Source organism: Geotrypetes seraphini, chromosome 10 (assembly GCF_902459505.1).
Source record: "Geotrypetes seraphini chromosome 10, aGeoSer1.1, whole genome shotgun sequence".
Taxonomy (NCBI): domain Eukaryota; kingdom Metazoa; phylum Chordata; class Amphibia; order Gymnophiona; family Dermophiidae; genus Geotrypetes; species Geotrypetes seraphini.
In genome coordinates, this window is record NC_047093.1 from 75,983,499 (window position 1) to 76,008,374 (window position 24,876).

The 24,876-nt window shown below is 39.5% G+C and overlaps 1 protein-coding gene across 1 annotated transcript in view; it reads left to right on the forward strand.

Annotated features, from left to right (window-relative positions):
* The window catches only part of PSMB7 (proteasome 20S subunit beta 7), a 159,844-nt gene that overhangs the window by 22,068 nt on the left and 112,900 nt on the right, over positions 1-24,876 (forward strand). Inside the window, exon 5 of the mRNA XM_033961049.1 lies at positions 1,237-1,352. Coding sequence (XP_033816940.1) covers positions 1,237-1,352 — 116 coding nt within the window. The remainder of the gene's footprint in view (positions 1-1,236; positions 1,353-24,876) is intronic.

Genomic DNA, 24,876 nt, shown 5'->3' on the forward strand with positions numbered 1-24,876 from the left:
CTGTCTCATTGGATCTTAATGTCATCCTCACCAAACTGATGAAAGCTCCTTTTGAGCTACTCAGTTCCTGTCATCTTACGTACCTTACCTTGAAGATCTTGTTTTTGGTGGTCGTCATTTCATCTCTGAGTTGGTGAGCTTCAAGCCTTAGTATCTGATCCACCTTATGCAAGATTTCATCATAACAGTAGTATTCCACATACACCCCAAGTTCTCTCCTAGGGTGATGTTAGAGTTCCATCTTAACCAGTCAGTTGCCTTCCACCATTCTTCACAAAGTCTCATACCCATCCTGGCAAAAACATACTCTGGTTGCAAGAGAGCCTTGGCCTATCTGGAGCAAATGAGCCCATAGACAGTCCCACCCAGCTTTTTGATTCAAACAGGATGGGTTCAATCATCGGTAAATGCACTCTGCCTAATTGACTAACAGTTTTCAATTTCCTTCTACTCGTGCCCAGGTTGGGCTGACTCTTGAGGGTCAGGTACAGCTCATAATATCGGGGCTATGGCCGTGTCGGTAGCTTTCATTGAGGAGATTTGGAAGACTGCAAATATAAATGATTAAAAATAAAAACATCTTACATATAATATAGGTAAATTTATTTTGAAGCTGGAGTTGGGAGTCAATATACTTTAACTGACCGACTCCATCCCAAATTGCTTCCAACTCCACAGCCCTGTAAAATATTGCATCTAAGAATTGTAATTCTCTGCTAATTTAAATAAAAGCACTAAATAAAGGGCCAAAATGTTACTGTTTCTACAGGATAATTGTGGGTAAAACACTACAGGGTCTTTTTAGTTTGTGTAATAATGGATTTATCTTCCATAATGATTAGCATTCTCTAAATACTAAGAAGCCCATTTTATACCTTTTGGGCATCTTAACGATTAATATGTGCTAAATGCTGGTGCACCTTAGTAAAAAGACCCCTAAGAGAACAGTTACGGTAAAGCCCACCTCTTCGAGACTGTTTTCAACTCATAACTCCTTTCATTTTAGGTTCTGTACCCCCAACCCTATGTCATGTCTGTTTGTCCGAGGTAGATTGTAAGCTCTTCCAAGCAGTGACCGTCTATTAAATGTCAAAATGTAGAGTGCTGCATATGTCTTTCAGCGCTAAAGAAGTGATAAATAGTGGTAATAATAAGAAAAGCACAAACCTGGTAAATTTATATAAGATGCTTCCATGATTGTATATTTTAGTTATTTACCTGTTTTCTGATGTCTAGATATCAAGGATACATTGGTGCTGCCCTGGTTTTGGGAGGAGTTGATTGCACTGGGCCTCAACTGTACAGTATTTATCCTCATGGATCAACTGACAAATTACCTTATGTAACCATGGGTGAGTATTCATTTCATTGTAAAGTTTTCTATAGTTAAAGATGCTAAAATGCTCTAGTAATTGCTTTTTAAACTGCCAACTTGCATCAAATTTTGAGCCCTGGGTGTATTTTTTCATTAAAATATTCTTTCCTTCCTTCTACATTTACTTTGCATAACTTTCACGAAAACAAAATAAGACAGGAAAACAAGAGTTTGGTCTCAAATCTTATCATTTACTTCAAACATTAGAGAAATTGGTGCTGGAACAAATACACATGTAGGGAGAACGAGAGGGCACTCTCTAAAATTGAAAGGGAATAGATTTCGTACAAACATAAGGAAGTTCTTCTTCACCCAGAAGAGAGTGGTAGAAAACTGGAACACTCTTCCGGAGCCTGTCATAGGGGAACATACCCTCCAGGGATTCAAGACTAAGTTAGACAAGTTCCTGCTGAACAAGGACATACACTGGTAGGGCTAGTGTCAGTTAGGGCGCTGGTCTTTGACCAGAGGGCCGCCGCGTGAGCGGACTGCTGGGCATGATGGACCACTGGTCTGACCCAGCAGCGGCAATTCGTATGTTCTTGGTATTCCATCCTTTTTATCAGTTCACTTTCAGTGTTTGTTATAGTACAAAGACCCCAAATGTGGCTATGTTAAAGGAAATAAGACAAAGCTGTACTCTGATCTAGTGAAACAACCTGTGTTGCATTGATAGACCAAAATCTGTTGTTCCTATCTTTAGGTAAACATGTTGGTGGCACAGCTGTTCTTGAGATTTTTTTTTTTCAAGTGGATTACAGTTCAATTTCTTCTTTTCTACTTGCCCTTGCTTGTAATAATCCTAAGGGCTCAATCTTTGCCTCCACTTTAATCTTTCTTGACCCATTGGCAACACTCAGGTCGAGGCCTTGGTATAGATTGCTTTATGTTACTGTGAGTTCTGGTACCCCTGACCTGGATTTTCTTAATGATTACCTTGATACAGTGGCCCATTGATTTACCAATGGAGACATGTTCTGAACTTCTCAAAATGTGAAGCCATCTGGTCTTGTTTGTCATAGGAAAAGAATTAGTCTTATTGCCTTTTATTTGAGGTATTAAAATGGCCTTAAAGCAATGTGTTGTTATTGGAATCCAGATTGGTTTTGATGTTGCTTTCATCCCTTTGGTCTCTTGTCTGGTCCTCTTTTTTAACTTTGTGAAATTTTGTTATTTGGGGTATAGGGGCAGATACCATTTCTGATTCATCCCATAGTGTTGAATAAACGAGGCTGTTGAAATGTCTCATATAAAGGTATGAAAACGGGTATATCAAAAGGTACAAGTGATTCAAAACACTGATGTTATGTTCTTCTCTAGAACGAAGAAGTATGATAATACCACCTCACCCCCCTTTTTTGCTTCACAGCTATCTGTTTTTTGTTTGTTTTTTTTAAATTAAGGAAATGGTTTAAAATTATTAATCATGCTTTCTCTGCTATCAGGATTTCTCATTCCTTACTCAGCCACTTGTCTTTTCAGGATAACTATCTTGCCCTCCCCTATCTATTTTTTTTTTTTTTTTAAAGTTCTTTATTCATTTTAAATTTCTTACATCAAGTGATAAATATATAATACATATAATTTTCAATATACACTTGAATATCCATCAATATATATTTTAATACAAACATATATAAAAACCCCTTTTGCAATAAATTATAAATCATCTATTATTATAATATTGTACCCACCCTAACCCCTATTATATGATCTATCCTTGTGCTATGATATCTGATCTTTAGAAAAAAGAGCCAATGGTCCCCAGATTTTATTAAATTTTTTAATATGACCATGTTGTAACGCTATTGCTTTTTCCATCTTATATATATGGCAAATAGAATTCCACCAAAAAGTGAAATTTAATTTTGTGTGATCTTTCCAGTTTTGAGTAATTTGTTGTATGGCGACCCCTGTTAATATCAATAAAAGTTTATTATTGTTTGCTGATATTGGACTCTGTGTTCTCATTGCTGTTCCAAATAAAATTGTGTCATATGTAAGTCCAACATGATTTTCTAATAATATATTAATTTGGGGCCAAATTGTTTTCCAAAAGGCATTTATACAGGGACAAAAATAGATTAAATGATCTAATGTCCCAATTTCTACCTTACAATGCCAGCATCTATTAGATTTAGAACTATCTATTTTTTGTAACCGAGTAGGGGTCCATAAAACTCTATGTAATAAAAACAACCATGTTTGACTCATAGATGCTGACATTGTAGTATGTATTCTCCAGGACCAAAATTTTTGCCATTGAGTTGCAGAAATTGTCTGTCCTATCTCAATACTCCAAATGTCCCTAAGTCCTGTTCTTTTTTTTTTATTTAAAAATCCATATAATAATTTATACCATTTTGCGGCTTGGTGTCCCAAAAAATCTGTCTGAAAGCAAAGGATTTGCAAACTATATTGAGTATTAAGATTCTTCCATTCAGGGAACCCTTCCTGAATGGCCTGCTTCAATTGCATCCATTTAAAATATTGTGTTATGTTCAATCCAAATTTCTGTTGCAATTGTGAAAAACTAAGCATGGATCCATTTACTATAACATCATTTAAAGATCGTATACCTGCAATTATCCATTGCTTCCATATTATTTTGAATCCACCAATTTTGATCCTGGAGTTTACCCAAATGGATTGATTTAACGATTTAGTTATTGGATCTGTTGTAATATTACTAATAAATCTTAATGTTTTCCATGTATCTAATAAAATTCTGTGATCTTTATATCTCTTGGGCATTGTTATACTTATAAGATGTTCCGGATATAATGGAAACAAGAGTCGCCATTCTAAATATAACCAGTCTGGTACATTCTCCATGAGGTCTGGGAGGATCCAATACATACCCTGTCTTAAAATATAGGCTTGATGATACCTATAAAAATTTGGAAAATTTACCCCTCCCTCTCTAATTGTTTTTTGTAATGTTGCTAAAGCGATTCTTGGCCTTTTCCCAAACCAAACAAATTTTGTAAGTATTCTATTTAATTTTTTAAAAAATGACCCCTGAAAAAATATCGGAATCATACTCATTTGATAACAAACCACAGGTAAGATCATCATTTTTATTGTTTGAACTCTTCCCCACCATGAAAGATGTAAAGGATTCCATTGCTCGCACATTTCTGTTATTTTTTTTAATAGAATTTTTTCATTTTCTGTTACTGTATCATCAATTGTATTTTTAATAACAATTCCTAAATATTTTATTCCTTCCTCTTTCCATTGGAATGAATATGAATCAAATAATCCTTTGGTACAATGGACATTAATTGGAAGAACTTCAGATTTTTTCCCAATTTATTTTGTATCCAGAAAATTTACCAAATTTATCTAATAAATTTAATAAACATGGAATGGTATCTTCCGGTTTCCTCAAATATAAAAGAATATCATCTGCATATGCAGATAATTTATATTCCCAATTTGAAAATGTGATCCCCTTTATTCCCTTAGTTTGATTTATTGCAATTAATAAGGGTTCAAGAACAATATCAAAAAGTAAGGGAGATAAAGGACAACCTTGTCTAACCCCCCGTAACAAGTTAAATCTTTCTGAAATGTTATTATTTATATTTAATCTTGCTCCAGGAGAGCTATACAATGTTTGAATCATTTTAATAAAAAAGGGACCTATTCCAAACCATTTTAAAGCTTGATACATAAATTTCCACTCCACTCTATCAAATGCTTTCTCTGCATCTAACGATATTAAGAAAGCTGGTTCATTCATAGTTTTCGCTAAGTTTAAAGAATGAAGTGCCAGTCTGGTATTATGTGAGGAATGTCTTTTAGCAACGAATCCTGTTTGGTGTACATCTATAATAAAAGGAAGAGCTTTTGCCAATCTTAATGCTAATACTTTAGCAAGCAATTTTTCATCTACATTCAACAATGATATGGGCCTGTAGTTTGAAACCAATGTAGGATCCCTGTTTGGTTTTGGTAAGACAATAATTACAGAATCTGCCATAGTACCTGATATATTTTCATTATGTATCTGATATTGATATAAATTTAATAAATAAGGCAATATAATATTTTGAAATGTTTTATAAAATTCAACAGTATATCCATCTCCACCTGGAGCGGATCCAACTCTAAGAGATTTCAATGCTAGTTCTATTTCTTTTAATGATATATGTTCTTCTAAACTTCCTTTTATATGTTCTGGAATATTTGGTCCAATAAATGAATTTAAAAATTCTAAGCCATCTTGTTCTTTATTTTCACAAGAATCTGAAGTATATAGACTCTTATAAAAATCAAGAAATTGTTTTACAATATCTTTAGTGCTGGTGTGTGTATTACCTTTTGTATCTTTTATTGCAATAATTTTAGTTTTTCTTTTTTTTGCTTTAAGAAAATTTGCTAGCATTTTTCCAGCTTTATTTGAGTTTCCATAATATCTAAATTGCTGACAGAACATTTCTTTTCTAACAAATTGTGAAGAGAGTTAATTATATTTAGTTTTAACTTTTAATAGTTTTTGTAATACTACATTTTCCCATTTAATAATTAATTTTTTTTCTAATAATTTAATTTCTTCCTCTAATTCCATAAATTGTTTTTTAAGCTGTTTTTTCATAAAAGCCGAATATGATATAATGTTTCCTCTCATTGTCGCTTTACAAGCATCCCATATAATTTCAATATTCATATTGTCTGTGCTATTAATTTGAAAAAACTCTTTCATCTTTACTTTTAGGTCTGTTACAAAATTTTCATCAGCAAGTAAGGCATTATCAAATTTCCAAATTGATGTAAAATTTGTTTTTATATCATTTTTTAGATCAATCCACACACCAGCATGATCAGAAATTATAATGGGATCAATAACTGCTTTCATAACTTTTTGTGCTAAATTACTAGAAACAAATATATAATCAATTCTTGAAAATGATTTATGGACCTGAGAACAAAAAGAATATTCCTGATCATTAAAATGAAGAATACGCCATATATCTACCAAATCACAAGATTGTATCAAATTTTCTAGCCCTAATGATTTTATAATTTTACTAGGTTTCTTATCCAAAATAGGATCCATAACAGCATTGAAATCTCCAGCTACTATCAAATTTGAAGTAGCCAATGGTAGTAATATCTGTTGAATTTTTTTAAAAAACTCCATTTGATTTGAATTAGGAGCATATAAATTAAATAAGTCCAGGGTTGTATTTCCCATTATCATTTTGATATGTACCCATCTTCCTAATGGATCAATTTTTATAAGTTTAAAATCAGCAGTACATTTCTTATTAATAAGTATGGCTACTCCTGCCTTTTTCCCTAAGGCAGGAGCAAAAAAACATTTAGATACCCATCCCCCAATTAGTTTATTAGATTCATTCCCTGTAAGATGTGTCTCTTGCATGAAATAAATATCCGCATTTTGCTTGTGAAGGAAACCTAAAATTTTTTTTCTTTTTACTGGGTGATTCAGACCATTGACGTTAATGGAAAAAATTTTAATTGTCATTTAATAATTTGAGTAAAATTAAATATCTTCTTAATAATAAAATTTTGATCAGATATCTGCACTTTTCTTTAATTATTCTAGATTTAATTATTAATTTTCCCCTCTTCTTATTCCCATCCCCCACCCCTCCCTCCCTTTTAATTAAAAATTGTGTATACTTGGTAGCACGCATCTTAAGTCGATAATAAAGCACTCCATAAGACCTGTTCTTATTGTATTCTATAAATTAAAACATTTGTTATTTAAATGAAATATAATATAATTTAGCCATGTTACACACATATATATATATATATATATATAATATTCAAAGCATATTATATTGTTAATTTATCTAAATTGTTATATTTGTAATAAATATATATCAATAAATAATCCCTTATTTGTTTTATTTTAAATAATATGGGAATTCAATGATATATAATTAAGTATTTTATGATCAAAAAATCCCCCTCCTATGGAGGAACCCACCGTAAAAGCACATCTCGATTTCACATATATATTTCTTTTACTTTTATGTTAGTTGAATCCAGAAGAGAGAATAATTTCAATACACACTCATTTCCTTCAAGTATATCTCAGTCCACCTTTATTCTTGATTGTAGTTTTCTATTCCGTTTTGAATTTTCATTTTCTCTTCTTTTCTTCTTTTTCCAATGTATGTAGTTCTTCTCTTTATATGATCAATACGATGCAACAACAAGATCTGTCCATAAGTTCAACGGTTATACAAAAGTCTTTCTTTATAGTTCCGGTGTCTGCTCTGTCCATCACATGCAGTTCCCTCGCTTTGACATCTGGGAATCTGAGTCTTTATTCTCTCCTCTGTATCTAATGTTATATATGTTCAAGATGCACCCCCACTGCGCATCCCCCCATGGAGGAAGATCTTTACTTTATATTGTATTAAATTAATTAAAATTATAAAGTAGTCTTTCAAATATTTTCTATTTTTCTAAAAATGAAAATCATTTATCTGAAAATTATTAATTAATATTGAATGTTCCTGAACATCTTTCCTTATAAATTCATTCTTTAATATTATATTATATTTTCCTTTAATACATTCATATCTTTCTTTAATAAACTTAGTTCATGTTTAAAACATTCACTTATTCCCTTAATAGAAGTTTGTTTTTTTGTTTTTTTTTTTTTTTTTTTTTTGGAATTTTGATTTCATTTGAATTCCATTTTTGAATATCGTTAGTGTAGAATATTTGAATTGAATTGAATTGAATATATTACATTCTATATCTTTTTTTCCAAATCAATTTATAATACCTTTTTATCAAATTAGTTATTTAACTATATTCAGTTATCTATATATAGGAACTAAAATATGATAAACAATTTAAGAAGACATTGGTACTTCCTGGTTTTGAATAAATTTTTCTAATTTCTCTGGATCATTGAAAGATAAAGTTTTGTTTCCAATTGTCACTTTCATAGTAGCAGGGTATACCAATCCAAACTTCGCTCCTAATTCTCTCAGCTTTGGTCTTAAATCCAATAACTTCTTTCTTTTAACAGCTGTATTTTTTGCGAAATCCGGCACTAGATGTATAAAAGCATCCTGATACTTCAAACCTTTATTTTTCTTGGCTAGTTGTAATATTTCTATGGCCTGTTGGTGTCGCAATAGTTTAAAAATAAAAGGTCTTGGTCCTTGCTGGTTTACTGCTCTTTTTAATGGCACTCTATGTGCTCTTTCTATTTCTATGGGAAATTTAGTTTGCAACGGAAGTAGCTTGGGAAGTAATTTTTCAATGAAGGTGACAGGATTTCCTATTTCTGCTCCTTCCGGCAAGCCAATCAGACGGATGTTACTTCTTCGTTCACGATTCGAAAAATCTTCCAGGTCTTTAATAAGTATTTCAATTTTTTTCCTGTCTGCTTGGCTATAACAGATTTCCTCTTCAACTGTCAGCATTCTTTCTTCTAAGTTGTTAGATTTCAATTCAAGCACATCCATCTTCTTATTTATATTTGAAACCTCTTCTGTTAAATCGGTAACTTTTTTAGTAATAATAGAAAGCATTTCTTTAATTTCTTTTAACTCTTTCATAACTTCTGTGTCTGTCAGTTTTAAACTGCTCTCCTGCTCCGGTTTTGCCCTTTTGCTACTTCCTGATACAGCGAAGTCGTTTTTATTCTGTTTACCAGTTGCCATCCTTTTTTCTTCTTTATTATTCATAGGACCAGTGAAATTTTAATATATCTTCCGTTTTCATTCAATTTATTTAATCTTTCAAGGTCTTTTTGACGGAGCTCTTCAATTACACGACTTTCTTCATGCGTGTCCAAGCCACGCCCCCCCCCCTATCTATTTTTGTCATGGTTATAAGGTGAAGTGAAAGAGGCTATTAGAGCAAAAAAAAAATTCCTTTAAACAATAGAAAAAGGATTCAAATGAAGAAAATAAGAAGAGACATAAGTTCTGGCAAGTTAGATGTAAAGCATTGATAAAGAAAGCTAAGAAAGAATATGAAAAGAAACTTGCCAAAGAGGCAAAAACTCATAGCAACAATTTTTAAGGTACATCGGAAGCAGAAAACCTGTGAGGGATTCTGTGGGACCGTTGGATGATCAAGGAGCAGGGAGGATAAGGCCATAGTGGAGAGACTGAATGAATTATTTACTTTGGTCTTTACAGAAGATGTATGAACTGTTAATGGTTTTCAAGGATGATGCAGAGGAACTGAAAGAAATCTCGGTGAATCTGGAAGATGTACTAAGCAAAAGTGATGAATTGCCTGCACTGGATGATGTACATCCCAGGGTACTAAAAGAACTCAAACATGAAATTGCTGATCTGCTGTTGGTTATCTGTAACCTGTCACTAAAATCATGAAAATTGGAAGGTGGCCAATTTTTGAAAAGGGTTCCAGGGGAGATCTGGGAAATTACAGACCGGTAGGCTGGGTAAAATAGTGGAAACTATTATAAAAAATAAAATTATGGAACACTTAGACAAACATGATTTAATGAGATGGAGTCAGCATGGGTTCAGCCGAGGGAGATCTTGCCTCACCAATTTGCTTGACTTCTTTGAAGGTGTGAATAAACATGTGGATTAAGGTGAGCCGGTTGATATAGTGTATCTAGATTTTCAGAAAGCTTTTGATAAAGTTCCTCACAAGAGGCTCCTGAGAAAATTAAAGTGTCATGGGATACGTGACAAAGTTCAGTTGTGGATTAGAAACATAGAAGATGATGGCAGATAAGGGCCATAGGCCATCAGGTCTGCCCACTCTACTGACCCACCCCCAAGTCTACTATCCTAAGGATCCCACTCCTGGTGACAGGTTCCCTTGGCTTAACCCTCTAAGGGATCCCACATGGGCATCCCATTTGCTCTTAAATTCTTGCACGCTGTTTGCCTCGATCACGTGCACTGGGAGCTCGTTCCAAGGATCAACCACTCTCTTGGTGAAGAAATATTTCCTGGTGTCGCCATGAAATTTCCCGCCCCTGAGTTTGAGCGGATGTCCTCTTGTGGCTGAAGGTCCTTTGAGAAAGAGAATCTCTTCTTCCATCTCGATACGGCCGGTAATTTACTTAAACGTCTTGATCATGCCTCCTCTCTCCCTACGTTCCTCGAGTGAGTACAGCCGCAAATTTTTTAGGCTTTCCTCGTACGATAGATCCTTGAGCCCCGAGACCATCCTGGTGGCCATCTGTTGCACCGACTCCAATAGAAAGCAGAGGGTGAGGTTAAATGGTCATTTTTCTCAGTGGAGGAGAGTAAACAGTGGAGTGGCGCAGTGGTCTGTACTGGGACTGGTGCTATTTAACTTATTTATAAATGATCTGGAAATTGGAATGAATGAGGTGATTAAATTTGCAAATGACACTAAACTGTTCAAAGTTGTTGAAACGCATGGAAAAGAGACGGCTGAGGGGAGATATGATTAAAGTCTACAAAATCCTGAGTGGAGTAGAACGAGTACAAGTGGATCGATTTTTCACTCCGTCAAAAATTACAAAGAATAGGGGACATTCGATGAAGTTGCAGGGAAATACTTTTAAAACCAATAGGAGGAAGGTTTTTTTTTCATTCAGAGAATAGTTAAGCTCTGGAGCGCGTTGCCAGAGAATGTGGTAAGAGCGGATAGCGTAGCTGGTTTTAAGAAAGGTTTGGACAAGTTCCTGGAGGAAAAGTCCATAGTCTGTTATTGAGAAAGACATGGGGGAAGCCACTGCTTACCCTGTATCTGTAGCATGGAATATTGCTACTCCTTGGGTTTTGGCCAGGTACTAGTGATCTGGATTGGCCACCATGAGAATGGGCTACTGGGCTTGATGGACCATTGGTCTGACCCAGGAAGGCTATTCTTATGTTCTTATTATTGCCCATAAATACATTTTAGTGTGTTGGAGACAACAATTAACCCCATCAATGACTGCATTTTGAAATGAACTGTATCATTTAGTGTTTGTAAGAATGAATGCAAGAAATGGCTCTCCTAGAGCCTGGTTCTAACAAATTTGGCACCTGTTTGTGATTTCATTCTTTGTGTGGGAGTCTTAGTTTCTTAATCTGTGAACTGGAGCATATGCTGGGAAGTGTGTGTGCGTGCACGCATATTGTGGTGGGGTTAGGTACAGGGTGGGAGGGGATAATGGGTTATAATCTTTTCTTTTGTGGTAAGGTCTGGATCACCATGAAGGAACAGTATGATCTGGACTCCGATACTAATGGGTTATTTGATGGTAAACTAAACTACTGTGTGATTCCTTGCTCAGATTTGGTGTCTGTTCTATATGATGAAGGTACAGTAGGATCTGTTTCTGTATCTTGGGTTTTGAATAAAAATATTTAAACAAAAAATCAATCCTATCTTTATGATAACACATAGCTGGTTAAGTGCACAATATCGTACTAACTGTGTTAGAGCCACCAGAAATTCGGTGTCAGTGCCTAGACATGGCCCAGCATTGAATTTCTGGGTTTATTGCTGGTGGCGATCAGCAAAACATTGATCACCAGCTGAGTATCTGTTCCATTTGTCATAAACACCTAAGAAGAGGAGCAACAAAAGTAACTGGAGTCTTCAGAAAAGCAGGATAGTGCTCTCGTAGATTCCAAGATGCTTATGTAACCGTGATGATTAGGTTCTGTTAATTTCCTTTAAAAATAGGATTTATTGGTGTTCATGCAGTCTTTATTATTTTTATTCATTTTTTTGTTCTACATCCTAAGTTAATGGATAAGGAATAATGAAATATAGTCAAAGCTCGGTTTGCGAGTAACCCGGTTTGCGAGTGTTTTGCAAGATGAGCAAAACATTCTCACAAAATGTGTCTGGCAAACCGAGTGTTGACTCGATTTGTGAGCACCTTCCCCCCCGCCCCCCCCCCGAGAACCAGCATTGCTCCCCCCCCCCCGCTCGAACTGGCATATCTCGTCCGAACAACTTGAAACTTAACCCCCCCCCCCGGTCTTGCACGGCACGCAGCCCACAGGACGTGCCGGTGCCACTTGAAGAACTTTCTGTCTCTGCCGGGCCTTGAGCTTGCATCTGAGCATGCTCAAGGCCTTCTAATTCTCCCTCTCTTCAAGCGGCACCAGCACGTCCTGTGGGCTGCGTGCTGGTGCCAGACGGGGGAGGGAGTTTCAAGTTGTTTGGGCGGGGGGTACCGATTCACGCGGGGGGGGGGGCTTTTGCGAGTGGGGGGTGGGGGTGGGGAATGTATCAAGCGAGATTCCATTATTTCCTATGGGGAAACTCGCTTTGATATACGAGTATTTTGGTTTACGAGCATGCTTCTGGAATGAATTATGCTCATAAACCAAGGTTCCACTGTAAACTCTTGCCAAGCCAGACAGTTTTTTACAATATTTCTAAAGTCATACTGAATAGTATCTTTTCTGGTGTGATTATTAAGTGATACTGTTGGTAGGTATGTTTGAATGTTTTCCCAAAAAATAGTTGAAGCTGGTTCATTTATTTCCCTTTGCCTAAATGTTGTTTTCTAAAGGAAACCTAACAGGAGTGGGGAGGAAGAGAGGAATGAAAGACTTAAATGTACCACACATTGATGAGGAAAATATTCATTAACATTAAAAATACAAATAAAATTGCCCATTTGTTAATAAATATGACATGGTAATTTCAGCACAATGCCTGCATCAAGGTTTTGTAAACAGGTATAATAAATATGTACAAATGAAATTTAATGCACAAGTAAAACCCCAATGACAAAAGTAGATACAAGTATGCATGCATGATTCAATAGCCATCTAAAGTAGTTCAATAGTGATCTTGGCTCCAGCAAAAAGGTTTTCTATTAATAGGATGCCAATATTGTCCACATTCAGAAGAACCCTGTTAAGTAAGTTGATAGTTCCACATTCACTTGGTTGATTTTGCAGGATTAGTTTGTCTTTTGTATGGATTCTTTTCTAAGCTTCAAGAGTTGCTGGTATGAAAGTCTGCATACCATTCTTTTGTTAGCACTGGTGCACATGTCATTTCAAATATAGTAACTGCTGGTATGTTTTAGATTGATCAAGAAAGCTGTTTAATTTAATTAGAAAAATCTTATAAACAAATTGATCTTTATGGGCTTGCTTATTGATTATAGGTGGGTAGATGCAGTAGACCAAAATTACTTTTCATAAAGCAACCTTTTTCTCTCTTCCCTTGCTTTTTTTTTTTTTTTTTTTTTATTGACCTTAATTTATGATATGAGTGCATATCTGAGGTTTTTAACTAATGAAATGCTTTGATAATGGAATATCAGTCAGTTTTTATTAATTTGTTGAATAATGATAAGTGGAGAAGTTTGTGCTTTATTTTTCCTGCAAACTGAGCATTGAAAGCTGTGAAATTCCAACGTTTTGATGGAACTTTGTGTCATCCAGTAGGTGGAGCTGTTTCTTCAGAAACCGTAAACTATTTGCTTTACCATAGTAGATGTGCAAGTAAGTGGTAAGAATTTAGATTTAAAAAATATGGTCAAGTTATCTAAGAATAGTTAGATACCCTAAGATTATTTTTTTGTCAATTATGGTAACATCTGACTGTTGCTCTAATGCCTTGGAGCTGCTATTTTGAAGGAATCGTGTATATATCCGGATACCAATTGTGCTGCAATTCTCACATACATTGATTATTGAATGCCGTCATAGGCTGAAAATTTCAGAGAGAGCTATCATTTTCATTCCCTTACATTTGTAACTAAAGTGGTGATTCGCAACAAGTGTATTGCGACACTAGTGTTTTGTGAGCACCCGGGAGGTGTGTTGCGGAGGCAGGCACACAGCGGTGGGAATCTCCTTTTTTTTTTTTATTTGTGATATGAGACTTTCCCCTTTATTCCTTCCTCCCTCTACTCCAAGTCCCAGCACAGCTTTATCTTCTCCCCCTCCCTCGGTCCCGTCAAACCTGTTTTGTTTAGCCAGCGTTCCCTTAAACGATTAACATGCTGTCGGCACTGACTCCTTCCTACTGCTGCATCCTGCCTTCTGACACAACTTCCTAATTATGCACAAGGAAAGGAGCTGCACGCTCTAGACCAGGGGTGGGTAACTCCGGTCCTCGAAGGCTGGAATCCAGTCGGGTTTTCAAGATTTCCCCAATGAATATGCATTGAAAGCAGTGCATGCAAATAGATCTCATGCATATTCATTGGGGAAATCCTAAAAACCTGACTGGATTCTGGCCCTTGAGGACCGGAGTTGCCCACCCCTGCTCTAGACTTAACAGGATGGTTCTCCCAGATATGCGCTTGGAGTCCACCAGAAATATAGTTTTTTTTTTTTTTTTAACTTTTCGGCACCTTCTCTGTGGATCTCTCTTGTGGACTTCATCCAATCAGAACAATCATTCTCTTGTTTTAAAGTATTGTTGAAGACTAATTTCTTATCTTCTAGTGGGGCCAGCTGATGTTTGTGGGTGGTTGGGATAGAAGGCAGACAGTGTAACTTCGTTTTTATTTTGTTGTGTGGTGTTCCTCTCCTTTAGAAATTTTGGAGTTCCTTTCCTTTTTAATGATTTGTTTTATTATGTAAACCACTTAGATCCTTAATTGGTACAGTTGGTATAACAAATGAATAAAATAATAATCTACAAAGAGAATTAGACAGAGGCAGTGGTTTACTTCAGGTTCAGCATATCAGTGATAGACATTAGAGAAATAACACACATAGTGAAGTCAGGAGACTGTTCTTCAATTTTATTCCCAGGGTTTAATATTAATTTTTAAACAGAGAAAAATGAAGGCAGATAAACCATATGGCCAATTCTGTGTTCCCATCCATGCCATCTACTCTCCTTTTCAGTCCTTTAGAGATCCTATATACTTGTCATAAGCTTTCTTGAATTCATATACTGTTTGGAGAATTTGCTATGCAGCTTTTAGTTTAGATGTATTTAATTTTCATTGAGAATATATAGTGGTGTGCAAAAGTCTGGAACCACTTGTGAATTTTGCATTCTTTCAACTGTCTGACCTTTTATTTTAATTTTTTTGTTGACCCAATAGATTTTGTTTGTGTACCGCATTATAAGGGATACCTTTGGCTGTGAGAATCTACTTTTTAAGATCACTTGTTTTCTAATTTTACAATTTTGTTGAATCTAGAACCTAGCTGCAGAAATTTGATCATGTAACACCTTATCGACTTCTGCATTGGCTGCCGATGGAGGCGCAATGTCACATCAGTAACAACTATACAAAAATAGGCAAATATACCCCCTCCCTTTTTACTAAAACGCAATAGCAGTTTTTAGCGCAGGGAGCTTTGCTGAATTCCCTGCGCTGCTCGCAACGCTTATAGGCTCCCTGCGCTAAAATCCGCTACTGCAGTTTAGTAAAAGGGGGCCATAGTGCAAAATATAGACAGAAGATACAAATTCTCAAAATGGACACATTTTGATCACTAAATTTAAAATAAAATCATTTTTCCTACCTTTGTAGTCTGGTGATTTCATGAGTCTCTGGTTACACTTTCTTCTTCTGATTGTGCATGCAATATTTCTTCCCTCTTTTCTGTCTCCTGCATGCTTCGTCTCCTCCAGACCTCATTCCATTCCCCAACCAACATCTCTGTCCTTCCATGAGTCCAACTTTTTCTTCCTCTCTCCCTGCCTGCCCCCTGCCACCCGACACACTCCATTCCCTCCCCCTTTTCCTTCCTCTCTCCCTGCCCGCCTCCCCTATCTTTCTGTCTCCCTGCCCCCCCCTCCTTTCATTCTTTCTGTATCCCTGTTCTGCCTCCCTGTCTTTCTGTCTCCCTGTTCTGCCTCCCCAAGCCACCACCGGGGCTGTTGTCTGGTAACAGGTTGCTAAGCCACCGCCGACGTCTGGGAACAGGCCACCGCCGACATCTGGGAACAGGCTCCCAAACCACCGACGACGTTGCCGCTGAGTTCTCCCTGTTTCCTGAAGCCGCAACAGGCCAGCAGCCTTTCCCCTGATGTCAATTCTGACGTAGGAGAGGAAGTTCTAGGCCAGCCAGGCAAGCTTGTCCAGTGGTTCTGTAGTCGCTGCCGGCCTGTTGTGGCATCGAAGAACAGGGAGAACGCAAAGGCAACATGTTTGCGACCGACCTTTTGAGCACCCCTGATCTAAGCAATGTAACAATTTCCCATGGTCCACTAAATCAAAGGCAGAACTCGTATCAAATTGCATAATCAGGAAGGAGTGATAAAGAATGCACAAGATCACAAGGTGGACCTGATTCTTAAGAGGCAATTTGAAGTGCTAGCTTTGGGGATCAAAGCAGCCTCTCCAGCCTTGTTTGTGGCATGTGCATAGGAGGAGGAGGACATCTGCCCCAAGCTGGTGCTTGGAGGGGGTTGCTTATGTGGCAGATGCTATATATGACATCAGAGTCATGAGCAAGGTGTCAGCATATGCAGTTTCTGCCTGCAGCATGCTCTGGGTCAGACAATGGGCAAGCAATTCAGCCTCCAAAGCTACCTTAAGCAGACTGCCCTTCAAAAAGCAGATGCTATTTGGTAAAGGTCCCAATGACCTTATGGTCAAGCATGGCAGATCCCACCCCAAATCTCTGCTTGATAACAGTCCTTGTCAACCAGCTGGGGGAGGCATAGACAATTTTCATCCCTCATGACATACCTGTCAATTTTATGCAGGCTCCTCTACAAGAGATCTTATCAGAGGTCCATAAAGCGGTTTGGCAACTCTAGAGGCCAGCAGCCCTCAGAGTCTCACCATGCTCCTGCATGTTGTTGGGAGACTCTCTGCGTTCTGGATGGAGTGGAAGCAAATTTCCTCATACCACTGAGTTTTAGACATTATTCGAGAGGACAACAAGATAGATTTATCACCTTCCTTTGGATCTGTTTATTGACTTTCCAGCTGGAGAACTGGAAAAAGAGGCCAGGGTTCAAACGACAATGCAAAGACAATTAGACAATGCAAAGACAAAAGACAATGCAAAGACAATGCTATAGAACCAGTACCAAAGAAGAATCTGGCTCTTGCAGATACTCCATATACTTCATAGTGTCCAAGAAAGGCACCGAAGATTGGAGACCGATCCTGGACCTAAAGTCCATAAATGTGGCACTGAGAGAATTGCACTTCCACATGGAGACGGTTCGGCAGTAGCTCTGGGAGTATTCCTAGCCTCCCTAGATCTGACAGAGGCATACATTCATATTCCGATTTTCCCGAACCACAGGAAATACTTGAGATTTCATGTCATTCAACGACATTTTCACTTTGTAGTCCTGCCTTTTGAGCTGTCAAGCCGCACACACCTTTGCCAAGGTGATGGTGGTGGCCACAGCTCAACTCTGCAGGATGGGTATACAGGTGCACCCATACCTGGATGATTGGTTAATCAGAACGCCATCAAGATCAGAGGGCGAACAGGCCATGCAACAAGTTGTGGATCTCCTGCAGGATCTTGGCTGGATTGTCAATTTCAAGAAGAGTCATCTAGAGCTGACCCAATGCATGGAGTATCTGGGGGGGTCTGTTTCAACACTATGAAAGGCTGTGTCATCTTCATGAGCCACGCAACAAGCTCCGGAACAGATTTCAGATCTCTTAGCGATGCTGAATCCCACAGCCTGGCATTACCTTCAGGTTCTGGGCTCGATGGCAGAGTTGCTATAGGTAGTCCCCTGGGCGATGCATATGTGCCCTCCAGGATGCTGTGCTCTCCTGGTGGCCTCCGTAGAGTTATTCCTTATAATGGTAACTTCCTGGACAGGGAATGTGAGGAACAGCTTGCGTTGGTGACTCCAAGGAGACGCCTTCTCAAAGGGCTTATCGCTCCGAATCTCCACATGAGTGATCCTAATGACCAACGTCAACCTGTTAGACTGGGGAGCCCATTATGGTGGTCATCTGGTACAGAGTCAATGGACCCTCCCGTATAGAAAGTGGTCTTTTTTTTGATAGGACGCTTGCATTTCAAGCAAGTAGACAACCGTCCTGGTTGGGTAACTATATTAGTGAAGCCATGCTGTCTTATGGCACATTTCAAAAAGAAATTAAGGGGTCCTTTTATCAAGCCGCTCTAGCAGGGTTAGTGCGTCAGACATTTCATCTCGCGCTAACCCATGCGGCTAGCTAAAAAACTAATGCCTGCTCAATGCAGGCGCTAGCGGCTTGCGCGGCAGGTGGCTTCTTAGCTTTTTTACTGAACTGATAGTCCCACAAGCCAACACCAGGAAAGAAGGCACTGGCGCATGCGAGATATGGGCATTCTCAAGACTTGCAAAAAGTTTAAAGCAACATTGCACTTTTTTGCACTGTCCATACTGGGTTCGGTGGATGACATCACCTACATGTGAGAATATCTGGCTTCTGTTCTCAGATAACACCTGTTACGGATAAGTGTGCTTTACTTACCTATAGTAGGTGTTATCTATATGTTAATGGATGGTTCTTGTTCTTTTTGTCTAACTGTATGCTTGTCTAGCTTTAAAGATTGGCTACCTCACACATTTTGAGAACTTAGATTACTTAAGAGTGTAGCTATTACAGTGGGCTTTAAAAGCATTAGCAGATAAATTTACTAGATCTAGAAACAATCTTTATGCGAGACCCATAATTCCTTCTGCTCTTAGAATCTACAATTTTGGTATGCATGGGCTTTTATAAAATAGTTGTTGGGGTTTCTGGGGCAAGTCTGGTTCCATACTGAATGATAGTAAAGGATGGCAAGTTGATTGATTTGTTTATAATTCACTCTGTGCTGTTCAAGCACTTTTCTGTGTTAGTTTCAGCCTTCTGTGTAATTCTGCTGATAACTTTTCCTCAGTATTTTATGCTAGATTTTTGCAGCTTGATATACAGTTATACCTTGGTTTACGAGCATAATTCATTCCAGAAGCATGCTCATAAGCCAAAGCACTCATATCAAATCAAAGTTCCCCATAGGCCACAATGTAAACTCAAACAATTCGTTCCACAACCAAGGTTTGCTATGGTGGCCCAGGGGTGGGTACCTGCCTGTGGGTACTGCAGCGCTTTCAGCGTGGTGGCTTCCTTCCCTCAGTGTCCCTGTGCGGCTGCCCTCCTGCTTCGTCCGATGCCTCGGCCGTCCGTCAGCGCCTCCCGGCTCCCGATCCAAGCCGGCCACCATCCTGTGCGAGCATGCTCATGACCACTCCTCTCCTGAGCCAAGCCAGTGGCTGCCCCGACAACACGCTCACCACGTACAAGTACGCAGGACGTCCGGGAAGCTTCATTATTCCATCCAAGACACCGTTTTTGTTTAGTTTCTGAATGGCTCGGGTAACGGTGGAAGAAAGCTCATCCAGAGATGCAAAACGATGTCCACGCATAGGTTGACTCAACATTGGAAAAAGGTCGAAGTCTAGTGGACTCATGTCTGGACTGTAGGGAACATGAGGTAATGCCTCCTAGCTATATTCGTGTAGTTTTTCAATGATGACATTCCCTATGTACAGTCGAGCGTTGTCGTGAGAATGAGTGGCCCAGCCAAGAGCAAGTGAGATCAGGTTTTGTGCATTTTTCTGCGCATTTTTTGCAAAAAATCACGGTACACTGCTGTGATACTTCTTCCACATGGAACTTTGTCTGTGATGATGATGCCTTAATGAGCATAAGCAAAAATCATCATTTGTTTGACTTTTGATTGAGGTCGTCGAAATTTTTTTGGTCGTGGGGAAGATGGAGCTCTCCACTCGTTGGACTGTGATTTCAGCTCCGGCTCAAAGTCTCTGACCCACATTTCATCAATAGCAACAATGCGTTTCAAGAATGCCTGACCTTCTACGTCAAATCTTTGTTTCAGCACGGTTGCAATGTCCAGGCGTCTCTGCTGTTCAGCAGTCAAGAAATATGGGACCCATCGCGCAGAAATTTTTCTCTTTTTTTTTTTTTTTTTTTTTAAACTCGTTTGTAGAATTCTGTATACTGATGTCGGTGGAATCCTTGTGGTTTCAGAAAGTTCCTTGCATGTCGCACGATGATTTTGTTCAAGAGCATCGGCCATGAGTTTCACACATTGTTCATCGGTTGTTGATTTCAGCCTTTCTGGTCCTGCATTATCTATGCTCACATGATCACTCTGAAAACGAGTTGCCCACCGAGAAACTGTACTACGGTCCACTGTTAGCTCAGCACAAACTTCACTGTGGATTTCTGTCGGGTTTTTGCCACATAGCGTTTCAATCTTAATGTACGACCTCTGATCGTCAACAGACACAGTACCCAAGACACCTGCAGCCTCCATTTCCCACACTTGGCACAGCCACACTATGTACACTACAGAGCTCCTAAATACACATCCTGCTGCTTCAAGCACTGAAGTGAAAGTGAAGCAAGTTTTACTGCAATTGCATCATCCACTCCCCAATGTTGCCATCCTGTGCATTATTTATGAAATGACCCTCGTATTTATATATACTTTACTTTATTTGAGGTTTTGTTGTTCTCTTGAGGATTAACTTCTGTGCAGGAGGGCATTCTCTCGGATAAACAATCTGCTGTTAGGTTAAAGTAAAGGACAGTGTTCAAATTCTGCTTCACACAATGACACTTCTTGTGATCTTGGGCAAGTCTTCTTGATTATAACTCTTTAAGACTATGCTTTGGATTGGCAATAACCCTCCCCCCCCCCCCCACACACACACTTTCACCAAGGTTATGGTGGTAGTTGCAGTTCATCTCTGAAAGATGGGGATCCAGGTGCACCCCTACCTGGCCAATTGGTTGATCAGAGCTCTGTCCAAACGAGAGTGTGAACTAGCTGTGCAACAGGTGTTGGATTTACTCCAGTGGTTAGGCTTGGTAGTCAACTTCAATAAGAGCCATCTAGAACTGACCCAAAGCTTACAGTATCTGGGCATTCATTTCAACATTGCTCAGGGCCAGATTTTTCTTCCTGAGCCATGCAAACAAACTCCGGTAACAAATCTTGGCTCGCTTAGCAATGCCAATTCCTACTGCTTGGCATTACCTTCAGGTGTTGGGCTCCATGGCAGCGTCTCTGGAGGTTGTTCCCTGGGCCAGGGCACACATGCGGCCTCTGCAGGATGCTCTTCTGTCTCTGTTGTCCCAATAGTGTTATTCTCTTCAGATGCAGCTCCCATGGACAGGGACCACGAGGAACAGCTTATGCTGGTGGCTTCAAGGAGAGTCCTTGTTGAAGGGCATGCTTCTCCCAATCATGGAGTGGATGACTTGTCACAACTGATGCCAGCCTATTCTGCTGGGGAACTCATTATGAGGACTTTTTGATTCAGGGCCACTAGACTCACCATCTGAAGAGGTGGTCCATAAACTGTCTGGCACTCTGAGCCATTTGGCTTGTGTTGAGAATTTTAGAACAGGTCGTAGAGGGAAAGGCAGTAAGAGTGTTTTCAGTAGCATGTGTGAACAGACAAGGAGATATATTAAGTCTGGAAGTTCAGATGCTGTTTTGGGTCATCCTCAAGATTGAGACTCACCTGAGACTGTGATCCTATTGGCCCAGATTGGTCTCGCCATCCATGGTTTGCAGACCTAGTATGTCTTCAGCCAGACTGGAGCCTCAAACTATCGTGGACTCAGTTAGGGGCCAGATCCCATGGAGAATCCTTAGCGCTTTGGTCTTATGGCATGGCTCTTGAGTGTGCGTCCTTATTTACAAGGGATATTCAGGCGTAGTTATTGCCCCTCTGTTCTGGGCTAAGAAGGCTTCTACGCTGGATGCCTTTGCAAAAGCTTGGAAGGCTTTCCAACAGTAGTGTGTGAAAGAGATCAGGTGAAGCCACTTCAAGCTCCCGTTCCGATCATCCTTGCTTTTCTGCAGGTCAGGCTGGTAAAAGGCCTTGCAGTGGCTTCCCTCAAGGTGCAGATGGCTGGCCTTTCCTGCTTCCAGGTGCAAAATGGTAAGGTTTTGTTGACAATCCACCCATATGTGACCAGATTCCTAAGAGGCCTCCGCTAAGGCATCCTTTTCTGTCTTTGAATCTTAAAACTAAAGCCCCATGTGAACCACTCAAAGGAAGTATCCCTGTTGGAGCTCACGATTAAGACAGTATTTCTGGTGGTGATATGGTGAGACAATCTCGGAATTGCAGGCTCTCTTGTAGAGAACCCTTTCTCAGAATCATGAAGGTGGGTGTAGCTCTCTGGGCTGTTCTCTCCTTTATGTGGGTTGTGTCAGATTTTCAAGCCAACCAGGAGGTTTGTCTTCCTGTTTTTCAACCTAAAGGCTCAGACAAGCAGGCTAGGATTTTGAGGAAACTGGATGTGTGAAGTTTTACTTCACTACTTGGAAAAGACCAGTGATTTTCGTTTTTCTGACCATTTCTTTGTGCAGCAGACTGGCGTCCAAGGCCTCTCTATTCAGATGGATTTGTATGGCCATTTTCGTCGGAGTACATTGCCTGTGGTAAGCAGCTGCCGGTGTCTCAAGGTGCATTCGACCAGGAGTGTCACATCTTCATGTGCAGTCTCGGGCAGTTTCTGCCGCAGAGATTTATAGAAAAAACAAGGAAGGCAACCAAGTCACATCAAGGTCTGCGTGGGGGAAGCCCACAGTGCCAAACTTGTCTCACAACTTATAAGCCAAATACAGTGTAACAAGTCAAAAGAGCATGTCACACTGTATAATGTTGTAGGGCGCTCTCAGTGTGAACCCTCAGTGATAGGAGCACAGCTCCCCAAACTCAACGCACTTACCATCTCAGAGCGCAAACTTCGTGTGATTCTAAATGGGTAGTTTATGTCATCATCTGCCCGTGCGGTTTGTGCTATGTGGGACGGACCAGCAGAAGTGTTAGGGTCAGACTGCAAGAACACAGAAGCCGGATCCGTACTGGATCTCAGTCTGCCCCTTTGGTACCCCACTGTGCTGATTTTGGTCACTGTTTTACTGACCTATCTTGGTTCGTGCTTGAGCAAGTCCCTTGGGACTTTAGGGGGGATCGACAGGCTCATCTGAATCTCAGGGAACAATATTGGATTTTTCAATTACAATCTGTTCAGCCGAATGGCCTTAACGAAAGTGTGGAATGGAATACCATTGTCTAATAGGGTTCTTGGCTTCTTTTAGATAATGGATTTTGGATACAGGGTATGGTGTGCTTGTGTGCGTGTGGGTGTGTGTGGGGGAGGAACTTTTCTGATTGTGGTGTTTCTATTGGTGAGTGTTCTTTGTTCCCTCCCTCTTTCTTTTTCTGTTCCTTTTTGTAGTTATGTTTGTGTTGAGTGCTGGCACAGCATGATTGGTTGGTTCGTGCATGATGTCACCTGTAGATCTGTTTTAGCTGGTGTGCTCTCCCTCCCGGGCACCCCGCCCTCCAGCCGTCCTCTCTGCTCGTGTTCTGTTGGAGGCCAGGTTCCTGAAGAAGGGCTCCTCCCGAAACCAGCGCGGTTGAACCTTTCCTCCTGGCGCGGTTTTTCCGTCGGTGTGACAGTTTTGGATAAGTATTGTTTACTTTTGGATATGTTCTTCACTTTTTGGCATGGTTTTTGATTTCGTTGTGATTTTGTGCGTGCTTTTTGAGGGGGTTCGGCTGGCAGGGTTTGTGTGGGGGTCGCTCAGGTTGCTTGCTTGTGTTGTGTTGAGTTTTATTTACTCACCTTGATTGTTGATTGCTTTGATTCTTGCACACACAGGGCGCTCGATGATGGTGTGTGGGTGGAGGTTTATTGCCTTGACCCAGAAGTGAAGTGTCGGAGCTGTGCTCCTATCACTGAGGGTTCACACTGAGAGCGCCCTACAACATTATACAGTGTGACATGCTCTTTTGACTTGTTACACTGTATTTGGCTTATAAGTTGTGAGACAAGTTTGGCACTGTGGGCTTCCCCCACGCAGACCTTGATGTGACTTGGTTGCCTTCCTTGTTTTTTCTAGTTTAGGATTTGTTTGGCAAATCAGGAGTGTCTTGTTGTTGCAGAGATTTATAGAGCAGCCACTTGGTCTAGTCTGTATATGTTTCCAAGATTTTACAGAGTGGATGTGGCAACACAAGAGTACACTGCCTTTGGGTCCTCAGTGTTGTGAACAGGCTCTTCTTTCTCACTGTAGACGTCAGCCATTGCTTTGGTACTTATTTACTCATGAGTAGGTTTAACAGAATGAAAGATTAGGTTCTTACCTGGATAATCTTTCTCAGGAATCTGTATGGCCTACCCTCATTATATCCTGTATCGCCTGCTTTCTGCGTCAGATACTTCTAGATTCCAGATCTGGAGTTTTTGTCCTGTCAGCCAGATAGCTAAGTGTAAAGAAGTCCTGTTTAAGAAAGTGACTTACTGAGCCTCTGGCTCCTTTGATGTTAATGCTTGTTGCACGCAGCAGGTTAGTTCACTATTGCTGCTATGTAATAAATTCCTGTTATTTGTTCTAATTCTTTTCCTAAGTTACAGAGCAGATCAGAATTGTTTGATGTCTGTAGGGAAGTTCCCTATACCCCTCCTTCTTTGTATTCTATTCCAATAGAGCTCGATGCTTTGGGATGGAACTGAAGGGGGCACTATACCCAACTGGCAATGTAGGAGGTACTGAAAGCTGTATCACACTTCTGCAAACTCGGTTCGTGGTAATGGATTG